This window comes from Hypanus sabinus, chromosome 14 (assembly GCF_030144855.1).
Source record: "Hypanus sabinus isolate sHypSab1 chromosome 14, sHypSab1.hap1, whole genome shotgun sequence".
NCBI classification, from domain to species: Eukaryota; Metazoa; Chordata; class Chondrichthyes; order Myliobatiformes; family Dasyatidae; genus Hypanus; species Hypanus sabinus.
Genome location: NC_082719.1, coordinates 50,380,685 through 50,393,191, shown reverse-complemented (window position 1 = coordinate 50,393,191; position 12,507 = coordinate 50,380,685). Strand labels below are relative to the sequence as shown.

Here is a 12,507-nt window from a genome sequence, read left to right as displayed (position 1 = left end):
ACACGTTCTGGTCAGTCTAAGTCTGGAGCGTAGGCACTCACAGCTGTAGCTATTCGGTTGTTAGTGAGCTTAAGGCAAATGGTCATAAGGTGCTCATTGATGCCAACTGGCAATTTGGAGAAGTGATTGATGACACTGTTCTTTATGGTGAATCTAACTCAATGAATTCTGGGTTCATCTGATGATTTCCCCTTCCTGAAAAAAGGTGTATCCACCCTTCTCCTCCTTCAAATGCCCTTTCTCGTCCATTCGCATTCAGAGAGGGCAGCAAGGTTGATATGGAATCTTCTTAGCTCCCTTGAGATGATGGCAGCACGTCTTTCAGTATGATCACTGGTTTTGCTGTCCATAAGTGTCTGCACATCCCAGGCTCCACAATCCATATGCTTCTGTTCCAAGCTGCAGTTTGGTGATCCCATTGGATGTGGTAATTCAGTCAGGAGTGAGAAGGCAGGCTATTTTTAGAGCACCTTTTCTATCCCTTTCCCCATGTGGGTGAGCAGAGCAGGTCCTGAACAAGGCCGTTCAGTCATGAGTGCAGCTACCAAAAAGCTCTATCTGCCTCAGACCAAGAGCATGGCGACTGTATCTACCACCCACTGCCTGTGTGCCAGGTTTTTGCTGGGAGCTCCCAGACTTCACTGTTCTGCTTCTGTCACCACTTCCTGGTTGCCTCAGGGCTTTGTCCAGGTTGATCAAATCAGATTACCAAACCAGGAGAAATATCTTTTAACATGAGGAGACTGGTGCAGAAGCAGCCACCACATGGTCCTTCACAGAGAAAGGGCCAGAATCCAATGGCATGGAGACTGAAATGATTTTTTTTGGGGGGGGGGGGGTCCTCTTCTACTGTAGCCATTGTGCTGGTCCTCGTAGTTTCGAGATTCCGGAAACTGTAATGCACCACCAATTTACCACTAAGTTTAAGAATAGACTTTGCAGAGCTAGAAGGGGACACGAGAAGGCCTTGAGATGTAGGATTAAGGAAAACCCAAGGCACCTACAGGTGGATGACTAGTTTGAAGGTAGGACCGATCAGGGATAGTAGAGAAAACGTGCCTGGAGTTGGAGGAAGTATGGGAAATGCTTAATGAATACTTTACTTGAATATTCACCAGTGAGAGTGATGTTGACGAATGTAAGGACAGAGTAAAACAGGATGATTTACTGGAGCATGCCAATGTTAAGAAAAAGTGTGTACTAGAACCTTTGAAAAACTTCAGCATAGGTAAGTTCCTTGTGTTTTGATAGGATATACCCCAAGTTACTACAGAAAGCGAGGGAAGCATGGCAGGATTAGAGGGTGGCAAATGTTATGCCTTTGTCAAGAAAGGAAATAGGGATAACCCTGGGAATTATAGATCAATGAGTCTTATGTCAGTGCAGAAGCTATTGGACAAGATTCTTAAAAACAATAATTATGAACATTTGGAGAAGCATAGTCTGATTAGGGATAGCCAGCATAACTTTGTGAGGGGTAGATTGAGGTTCATTAGTCTGATTGAATTCCTTGAGGAAGTGACAAAACAAATTGATGAAGGCAGAGCAGTGAACATGATATGTATGGATTTTAGTCAGGCATTTGACAAGTTCCCAATGGTAAGCTCATTCAGAAAGTCAGGAGGCATGCAATCCATCGAAACTTGGCTGCATGGATTCAGAAGTGGTTGTCTACAGAAGGCAGAGTGTGGTCGCAGATGGAGCGTCTTCTGCCTAGAGGTTGGTGAATACTGGTGTTCCACAGTGATCTATTCTGGGACCACTGCTCTTTGTGATTTTTATAAATAACCTAGATAAGGAAGTTAAAGCGTGGGTTAGTAAGTTTGCAGATGACACGAAGGTTGGTGGAGTTGTGAATGGTGTAAAAGGTTGTTGTAGGTTACAACGATATGATATTGTATATTGCATATATTGTAGGTGACATTGATATGATACAAAACTGGGCCAAAAATAGGCAGATGGAGTTCAATCTGAAAAAGTGAAGTAATACACTTTGTAATGTCGAACTTGAAGGCAGAGTAGAGGATTAATGTCAGGATTCTTAGCAGCGTAAAGAAAAGAAGGATCTTGGGGTACGTTAATATAGATCCCTCAAAGTTGATAGCATGGTTAAGAAAGCATGTAGTGTGCTGGCCTCCGTTAGGTCAGTGGAGTTGAGTTCAAGAGCCATAACATAATGTTGCAGCTCCATACTCCATAGAACTCCAGTTAGACCACACTTGCAGTATTGTGATTAGTTCTGGTCCTGCAATACAGGAAGCGTGGGTGCAGAGATTTAACAAGATGTTCCCTGGATTGGGGAGCAGTCTTATGAGGATTGTTCAGCGAGCTAGTGCTTTTCTCTTTGGAGTGAAGGAGAATGAGAGGGGATTTAATAGAGCTGTATACAATGATAAAAAGATATAGATAGAGTGGACAGCTAGAGACTTTTCCCCAAGGTTGAATAGCTAATATGAGGGGGCATAATTTTAAGGTGATTAGAGGGGTGTCAGAGGTAAGGTTTTACACAGAGTGGTAGGTGTGTGGAAGGTGCTGCCAGGGCTGATGTTAGAAACACAGTAGATCAATTAGGGACATTTCAGTAACTCTTAGATAAGCACATGTATGAAAGAGGAAATGGAGAGCTATGTGGGAATGAAGAGTTAGGCTGAACATGAAGTAGGTTAAAAGCTGGCTCAACATCATGGGCTGAAGGGCCTAAACTGTACTGTTCTATCTTTGAAAGAACCATTTTCTAGGAAAAGCAATGTTGTATGAAGATTAGGACAAATACACTTCATTAATGTCCAGTTCTCTGCCACTGATAACTATTTAGAAAATTTAACACTGATACAAGCCATCATATAAGTATTTCTCACTCATGCATTTTTCTTGTCTGTTCAGAATAATGAAATTGGTAAATCCTTTACAACTTCTTGTTAATCTTAAACAGTAATATAATATTTATCACTAAGTATATTTAAGGTACAGTTAGATAGGTTTTTACATAGTATGGGAATTAAGGGTTATGGGGAAAAGGCAGGTAGATGGAATTGAGTTTACGGACAGATCAGCCATGATCTTAATGAATGGCGGGGCAGGCCCGATGGGCTGGAAGGCCTACTCCTGCTCTTATTTCTTATGTTCTTATACAATATCACTTTTAGCTTAACATTTTGTTGTAATTTGAATCAAAATTGAAAATTCAAGTTATGCCCCTTTACAGAAGAACACGACAGGTCTATCCACATTTGTAATAAGAGAAATCTTCCTTGATTTGTTAGCAACAGATCCTTTAAATGGGTATTGATGGCTTTATTGGGCAATTCATTGATTCTAACATATTTAGACCATTTAGTTGCAAACATAATAGATCTAAAGTACTGCAAATAGATATCCAAATATATCACCAAAGAATATAGCAAGAATGAAGCTGCTTGGTTTAGAGGGCATGTGATATCATGGGAACCTGGATGAAGTTGAGTTGCTTTGTCTGGAGCAGTGGAGGTTACGGGGGAGATCTGATAGAGGTTTATAAGATTATGTGAAGCATAGATAGAGTGGAAAGAGAATATCTGTTTCCCAGGTTTAAAATGTATAACACCAGAGGGCATGCATTGCAGTTGAGAGGGGGTAGTAGGTGAGAAGATGAGGAATGCCTGGAATGCGCTGCCTGGTATGTTGGTAGAGTCAAATACATTAGATGATTTCAAGAGACATTTGGAAAGGCACAGGGATGTAAGGAAGATGGAAAGATATGGACATTGTGTAGGTAGGAGGGATTAGGGTTTGGATGTTTTTGATTGCTTTTTAGCTACTTCAGCACAACACTGTGGGCCAGGTGGCCTATTGCTGTGCTATACTTTTCTATGTTCTGTTTTAAGAAGTTAACTAAGCAAGAAGAAATGTCAGTGGTATGAGGGGAGAAATCACTGTCGCTATGACTTTCAGTAGTTTTTTTCTTTAAGTGAACACTGTTTTCATGAAAGCCGCATAAACAATGTCACATTCAATTGCAAAGCGTGACACACTGCATACACTCTCCCTAATGCTATTAGCATTAAGCTATTTAAGCAAGAATGAACCACCTGTATACTTGACTGATTCAAACCATTACAATTATTTGTATGGCATCATTCAGAAATCTTCATATTTATTTAAAAAATACTATTTTAAGGAAAAAACAACCATTCTCTAAGGTCAACAATACATGAGAATAAATGGGTTATGAAAATTATGTCCATGTTAAGAACAACATAAATATGGAATCATCACCTGATCAATATTGGAAATGGCAAGCTTCAGACAACATAGATAAACTACAACAGTGCTGGGAAGACCTCAAGTTCAAACTTCAAAAAAAAATTCAGTGTTCTCAGGGATAGCATTGGAAAGTATATTCAGTTACAAAAAAATACATTCTAAATACCAAATGAAACACCATTCTAAGAAAACGAGCATATTCCAAGATAAAACTTTCATGCACTACTGGTTTTACAAAGTATTTCTTTGTGGCTAATGTGTCACTTCCAACTGAGGATGGTTGACACCACCCCAAATGGCACATGGAGAATTGTGATTGGCTATTTGAGGCCTCATCTGTTCCCTGTATTAACGTACCTCAAACATCAGAAGAAATTAGTTGGTAACTATTGCCAGCAAGTACAAGAGTCTGGAGATCCTTGCCCAGTTTATAGACATCAGCCTCTTACTTAAATAGGCCTTGTGTCCTCCATTTAACCACTGACCAGACAACCAGGATCGGTCATAACTTGTCTCAGGGAAAAAGAATGGAAGAAATTAGGCCATAAAGCTACTGGAAAGAATCTAATAAAAAATTACGTCCGGCATGAAGATAGCATTTCATTCCAATTATATCTGGGAAGTACGGATATATTGAACCAAATGCAGAATATTTGGCAGGTGCAATTTTCTCATGGGAAACTTATGCTACTAATCATGGAGTATCTCAAGAGAGGCAAATTCATTTCCTGGCATTCCCACAACACTACAATCCATTTCACAAGGTTTGGAAGCTAGAAACACAATCAGTAACCTTTACAGATTATTGGGGGCCAACCACAAAAAGTTGGAGACACAATGTTGGAAGATAATTTAGCCTTGCCAAAATTTTTTAAAACAATGGCAGCTTGTGGAATTAAACTTTTTTTTAAATGATGGAAATGAAAGTTGGGCAAGAATTTCCTGAAAGGTTGTGACAGCAAAATTAACATTGATCTTTCCAGGAACATGGCACTTTTACATTTCCTAGGAATTCAATTAGCAAATGCCAGAATGCAAAATTTTATATTAAAACAGAGGTGGAATAAATAATTCCTTCTTTAAAGCCCTTATAACATGAGATTTGAAGTAAGAAGCTATTAAGTTATTATTACATTTTAATGTTTTGAAAAGAAATAGTCATGAAATATTTCAGTTTTAATATAAATCAATTTGATGTATTAAACGATGTGGAGAATAGTCATAGATTTAAAAAAAACCTCTTGAAACATTATTAAAAGGAAACACCAAAAATGTATTATTGAATCACTTTGAGTCTATTTTGTGTTGAATTGGCATAAATATTTGCATGTAGGTTGAACCAATTTAAGTAGACAATAAACATTCTACAGAAAAGATATAAAAGATAGAGAGATGAGTCACTTTTGCTTGAGTTTCATTAAATGTTTGTGTCCAATTTGAGTTATGGAGATCATTGCATAAATTTTGATAAAATTTCAAACAACAGTGGTCCATTTAATTCAGTACTTGACAGACTTAAATTGAAAAAATATACAAAATTTTTGGCATATGCCATCATAAAGGGACCATCATTTGTTTTGCATTGGAGCCATTAAACAGACCAATTTGGCATTGAGAAGTTATGTTATTAGCAGTAACAGATGATAATGAATTGCACACTGAGTTTAGATGAACACCAAAGGTTTGAACCAAGGCTGTCTCACTATTTGTCCTTTTGAATTGTTGCTGACTGGAAGGCAGGAAGTTGGAGTTCAGAGCTACATTCCTTGTTAGTCTAAAAGGATCAAGGAATTGCCGTTTGTCCTGTGGGCAAGTCCTACAATCCACATTGCAACCACCCTTAGCGACATGATTGACCTCAGGAGCTTACTCCTTAAGGAACTGTGGGCATTAATGTGGATTCTATGGGGCACCCTATTTCTCTCTATAAGGAGTATTATTTCAGAGAGTGCCCTTCAGCAAGGCAACTCAGGTTAGTTTCCAAAGAAAATGGTAGCGCAAATACTGGCAAAAGTATTTACTCCTTCATCTATAGAAGGAGAGAAACAAAAGTCTTTTTAAAACCTCTATATGTTCCAAGTGGATAATGGAACCATATAGCTAGAGAGAATTCTGATAACTCATCAGTCTTACCTCAGACTGGAGTGGAAGGTTTTGCATTTTTAGATTGTAAAGCAGTTCCTTGGTTGTTCTCACCTCAAGTCATGGGTGCATCCGACCCATTAAGGACAGCATATGCCATATGCAACTTTTGAAGAAAAGCAGTGTCTTTCCTTCTTTAAGTAAAATATTCAGCCTCTGGCTAAATATGTTGCTATGTTCTTTTGTTATTTCATTCAATGAAATCAGGGCTATTACTGTTATGGCTCCTGAAATATCAGAAAGTTATCACCACTGAGCAGCTTCTTTTCTTGAAAAGATTATGTTGCCAAGGGAGCTGGTGGTGCTCAGGACCTCTACAATGCATGCTGCACAGACTGGCTAGGTGTCCTGCACACCTGAGTTAAGTCTTTTTGTGCTTTATTTCTCAAGCTGTCCAGCTGACGAGCCTTGAGCAGTGGCGACGGGAATACCGTTCCCTGGAAAACCCGGAGGTACCACCTGAAAAGAAAAGCCAGGAATTACTTTGCTAAATTGTGAAGTTTGAACCCTCAGGAACAAATAGATTTTGGGTCAAAGTAAGCTGCTAAAATATTAATGATGTAAACCAGGAGCCCAACTCATCTCCAATCTGCTGGGGGAAGTTAATGGGTCAGCATCTGTGGGAGGAAAATCATTGCCTTTTTAATCGTAACCTTAACAAGAACAATCCCTGCATTTACAACAATCTGGTTGTTTCACGAATAACACTATGAGATCTTTTGCAAAATAAATTGTGGACTTGATTACCTGAATTTAATTGCCCTGGCTGTCATAGTGAAATTGGAACTAATTCCTCTGGATATTTTTCTAGTAATTTAACCGTAACATACCTTACCTGTGCCAGCACACGGTGATCTCCTCACCTGCTACCCCCAAACCAATTATGCATCTTTGGCAATTCAGACATCATTGGAAAGCATAGCATTCAGTTTCACCATACTCACGAATATTCAATTTCATCTCACCATTATTTTTGATCCCTCCATTTCTAAATTTCCAATACTGATTCTGTAATCAGTATTTAGTTAAAGTCTAATGTCTTTGATTTTATCTCCAGATCAAATAGCCCCTTAGTCATTGACTTCATCCCTTTTTATTGACAACCTGAAACTTAAAGTGTTCACTTTCAGTTGAACTTCACTTAGCCTCACTCTGACCTTAGTTCATGTGATGCTGTGCCTTCTTTGTTACATGCAGACTCACCAATTAAAATAGCTTGCTAGCCACTCTTATTCTGCTCTCCTTGTATCCAGAGTCTTCCATAATTTTGCTGTCTATGCACAAGTCCAGTTTGTCTATCATCCCTGTAATTGCTGGTTCACAATGGCTCCCAAAGGAAAAATGCCTTAATTTTAAAATATTTACACTTCTATTCAACCTTCAAGAAATTTTGCTCTTTGTGTCTGTAATCTTTTAAATCCCTTTGACTCCTTCAATCCTAGTCCATTCCTGAAATGAATCATTCCACCACACAATCTGGTGTCCTTGCTTTGAAAATGTCCTCTTAAATCTCTATCCTTCTTCCTTCGATATAGACCTTGAAAAATAGTGTTATAACCAAGGTTTTGGTTTTTCTCCTTCCTTCATTTTTTTTTACAAGACTCAACTTCAATTTTATGTTGCTTAGTAATTTGTTTGTGAAGTGCCTTGAGACACTTCTCTCTACTCCAAAAGCACTTTATAACTGTAAGTCATTGTTTTCCTCATGGATGAGGACTTGTCCATTGGCTCAGCCCAGATTTGCCAAATTTGTTGAAAGCATTCTCTTGCTAATATGCCTGAGAAATCTGACAACAAAATTTCAGTGGTACACTTTTACTGAAATTTCACATTCTCTGTTTTATGAAAATTAGAAATGTTAGTATTACCTGGGCAACAAAGCTATCAATGTTGCAAGGGTGCAGACCAGGTAGAAGAGTGGTTCTGCCAGTTGATGTTCCATGATCCAGTATGGATTTGACGGAGGGTTGCAGCTAACACAAGTTCCACTATAGATTAACGCAAACATGAAATAAAAGAGAAGACTGCCAAACATTACAGTCCAATGAATCCAAGTCTGAAATAGAAATAAATTGTTAACTGATTCTTCTGTTTAAAAACATTAATCTAGAACCTAGTAAAGAATTAGTTTGAAACAAATTAAATACTTCCTGATATTAGAGAACCTAATTCCTATTATATTCAGTAACTTGCCTGATGATAGTTCTTTTTAAATTTTAGTCATATAGTACAGAAACAAGTCCTTGGGCCCAAGTGTCAATGCCAACCTAGATATCCATCTAAGCTAGTCCTATTTGCCAATGTCTAGCCCATAGCTTTCTTATCCATATATTTTAGAAGTTGTTATCGTACAGCCTCAACTACTTCCTCTGGTAGCTCACTCTACAAACACATAATCCTTTGCATAAAAAGTTGCCCCTCAGGTTTCTATGAAATCTTTGCCCTGTCACCTTAAAACTATATACTCTAGTTCATGATTCCCCAACTTTGAGAAAAAGAATTTGTGGATTCACTCAGGAAAGTGATCAGGAGAGCAAAAAGAAAACATGATGTTGCTCTAGCAGACAAAGTGAAGGAGAATCCTAAGGGCTTCTACAGGTATGTAAAGGAAAAAATTGGTCCACTGGAATATCAGAATAGTAATACATAAGAACATAAGAGATAGGAGCAGGAGTAGGCCAATCGGCCCCTCAAGCCTGCTCCGCCATTCAACAAGATCATGGCAGATCCAATCTTAACTCTAGTTTTCACTGAATCCCACAAGGGAACAGTGCCAACCAACAGGTCACCATGCCTCCCATTTTATTTTATCATTCATCCCACACAAACCCATGTGATCACCCGGGGGAAAAAAAGACAATTTGCCAATTGAGGAGAAAAAAATCTGGAAAATTCCTCTCCGACCCATCCAGGCTATCGAAAACTGGTCCAGGAGATCACATGGCTGATCTAAACCTAGCCTCATGTCCACTTATCTGCTCACTCACCGTATCCCCTAATGCCATTTTTATCCAGGAAAATGTCTATCTCCGTTCTGAATTTATTGAGTGTAGTAGCTTCCACAGCTCTCTGGGGCAGTAAATTCCACAGCCTCACTACCCCCTGAGTGAAGAAATTTCTCCTCATCTCAGTCCTGGAACGGCATCCCCTTATTTTAAGATTATGCCCCCTAGTCCTAGTTTCACCCATCATTGGGAACATTCTCCCCACATCCACCTGATCAAGCCCCTTCACAATCTTATATGTTTCAATAAGATCGCCTCTCATTCTTCGGAACTCCAATGAGTAGAGTCCCAATCTACTCAACCTCTCATCATACATCAACCCACCCATCCCTGGAATTAACCCAGTGAACCTTCTCTGCACTGCCTCGAGAGCCAGTATGTCCTTTCTTAAATATGGACACCAGAACTGCATGCAGTACTCCAGGTGTGGTCTCACCAATACCCGGTACAACTGCAGTAAGACTTCCCTGTTCTTATACTCCATCCCCCTAGCAATAAAAGCCAGCATTCCATTGGCCTTCTTGACCACCTGCTGCACTTGCATACTAACTTTTTGTGTTTCCTGCACCAGGACCCCCAGATCCCTTTGCACAGAAGCACTTTCCAGTTTCTCTCCATTTAGATAATAACTTGCTCTATTATTTTTCCTGCCAAAGTGCAAGACCTCACACTTGTCAGTATTATATTTCATCTGCCAAATGTCTGCCCAATCACTCAGCCTATCTATGTTCCCCTGCAGGTTTTCAATGTCCTCCGCACTCATTACACTCCCTCCCATCTTTGTGTCATCAGCAAACTTCGATACATTGCACTTAGTCCCTTTCTCCAAATCATTAATATAGATTATAAAGAGTTGGGGTCCCAACACCGACCCCTGCGGAACACCACTAGTCACCAACTGCCAGTCTGAGAATAAACCATTTATCCCAACTCTCTGTTTTCTATTAGAAAGCCAATCCTCCACCCATGCCAGAATATTATCCCCAATCCCATGATTTTTTACTTTAAGTAATAATCTTTGGTGTGGCACCTTGTCAAATGCCTTTTGGAAGTCCAAATACACCACATCCACTGGTTCCCCTTTATCTACCCTATATGTTATGTCCTCAAAGAACTCCAACAAATTTGTCAAACATGACTTCCCTTTTGTAAAGCCATGCTGACTTTGTCCTATTAAGCTATGTTTATCCAAATGCCCTGTTACTGTTTCCTTAATTATCGATTCCAACATTTTGCCAACCACAGATGTTAGGCTAACTGGCCTATAATTCCCAGCCTTCTGTCTATTGCCCTTTTTAAATAAAGGAGTTACATTAGCATTTTTCCAATCTGCTGGGACCATTGCCGAGTCCAGCAAGTTTTGAAAAATTATCACTAATGCATCCACAATCCTGGTCTCCACTTCCCTTAAGACCCTAGGATACAAGCCATCCGGTCCAGGGGATTTATCCACCTTCAGTCCCATTAATTTATCAAGTACCATTTCCTTGGTGATTTGAATCGTAGTTAGCTTCTCTCCCCCAGAGCCCCCTGTTTATCCAGTGTTGGGATATTTTGAGTGTTCTCTACTGTAAAAACTGATACAAAATATTTGTTCAGCGTTTCCACCATCTCCATGTCCCCTACTAGTAATTTCCCGGTCTCATCTTCTAGGGGACCAACATTTACTTTAGCCACCCTTTTTCTTTTTATGTAACTATAAAAACTCTTACTATCTGCTTTTATGTTTCTCGCCAATTTACTTTCATAATCTACCTTGCCCTTCTTAATCAATCTTTTTGTTATTTGCTGCTGATCTTTAAAAGCTTCTCGATCTTCAATCTTCCCACCAGATTTAGCTACCTTATATAACTTTCTTTTTAGTTGTATACTTTGCTTTATTTCTTTACTTAGCCACGGATAACTATTTTTTCTTTTACCCCCTTTTTTTTCAGTGGAATATATTTTTCTTGATAGTTGTAAAATAATATACACCACTGATCAAGTACCGATCTACCCTTTAATCTATTTTCCCAATCCATCTTAAGCAATTCCGCTCTCATACCATCATAATCTATGTGTGGAGCCAAAAAAGATAGGGGAGATCTTAAATGGATTTTGTGTATCTGCATTTACTTGGGAGATGGACGCAGTGTCTATAGAAGAGCGGCAAAACAGCAGCAAGGCCATGGATCCTATATAGATTTTAGAGGAGGAGGCATTTCCTTGAGGCAAGTCAGGGCGGACAGATCCTCGGGACCTGACAAGGTGTTCCCTTGGACCCTTTGGGAGGCAAGTGCTGAAATTGCAGGGGCTCTAGCAGAGATATTTAAATCATCCTTAGTGACAGGTGAGGTTCCAAAAGACTGGAAGATAGCTAATGTTGTTCCACTGTTTAACAAAGGCTCTAAGAATAAACCAGGAAATTATAAGCCGGAGAGGCTGACAGTAGTAGGAAAGTTGCTGGAATGTTTTCTAAGGAATTGGATAGACATCATTGATTAGGATTAGTCAGCATGGCTGTGTGTATGTTAGCTTGTGTCTAATCAATCTTAAATAGATTTATGAGGACTTTATCAGGGAAGATGAAGAAGGAAGGCAGTGGATGTTGTCTACAAGGAACTTAGCAAGGCATTTGACAAGGTTCCACATGAGAGGCTGGTCAAGAATGTTCAGTTGCTCAGCATGCAAGATGAGGTAGGAAATTAGATTAGACATTGGCGTTATGGAATAAGCCAGAGAGTAGTAGTAGATGGTTGCATCTCTGACTGCAGGCCTGTGACTAGAGGAGTGCCGCAGGTGTGAGATGTTGGGTGCTTTGTTGTTTGTCATGCATATCAACAATCTGAATGATAATGTGGTTAACTGGACCACTAAACTTGCAGATCATATCAAGATTGGGGTTGTAGTGGATAGCGAGGAAAACTTGCAGTGGGATCTGGACCAGGGTAGGTCTTACACAGTGAGTGGTAGGGCACTGAAGTGTGCAGAAGAACAAAGGGACTTGGGAATACAGGTTCATAATTTATTGAAAGTGGTGTCACAGGTAGATAGGGTCATAAAGAAAGCTTTAGGCACATTGGCCTTCATAGATCAAAGTTCCTGAGTATAGGATGTTTGGGTGTTATGTTGAAGCTGT

General features: G+C 39.5%; 1 protein-coding gene across 2 annotated transcripts in view; it reads right to left on the bottom strand.

Moving 5' to 3' along the window:
- Nucleotides 1-3,971: 3,971 nt before the first annotated feature.
- Nucleotides 3,972-12,507, bottom strand: part of LOC132404728 (phospholipid-transporting ATPase VD-like) — a 37,099-nt gene continuing 28,563 nt past the window's right edge. Inside the window, exons 8-9 of one of the 2 annotated variants that reach the window (XM_059989139.1) lie at nucleotides 8,253-8,440; nucleotides 3,972-6,843 (exon numbers count right to left, since the gene is read on the bottom strand). In XM_059989139.1, the coding sequence (XP_059845122.1) occupies nucleotides 6,699-6,843; nucleotides 8,253-8,440 (333 nt within the window). In that variant the 3' untranslated portion in view covers nucleotides 3,972-6,698. The remainder of the gene's footprint in view (nucleotides 6,844-8,252; nucleotides 8,441-12,507) is intronic. The other variant, XM_059989138.1, reaches the window with a different exon arrangement.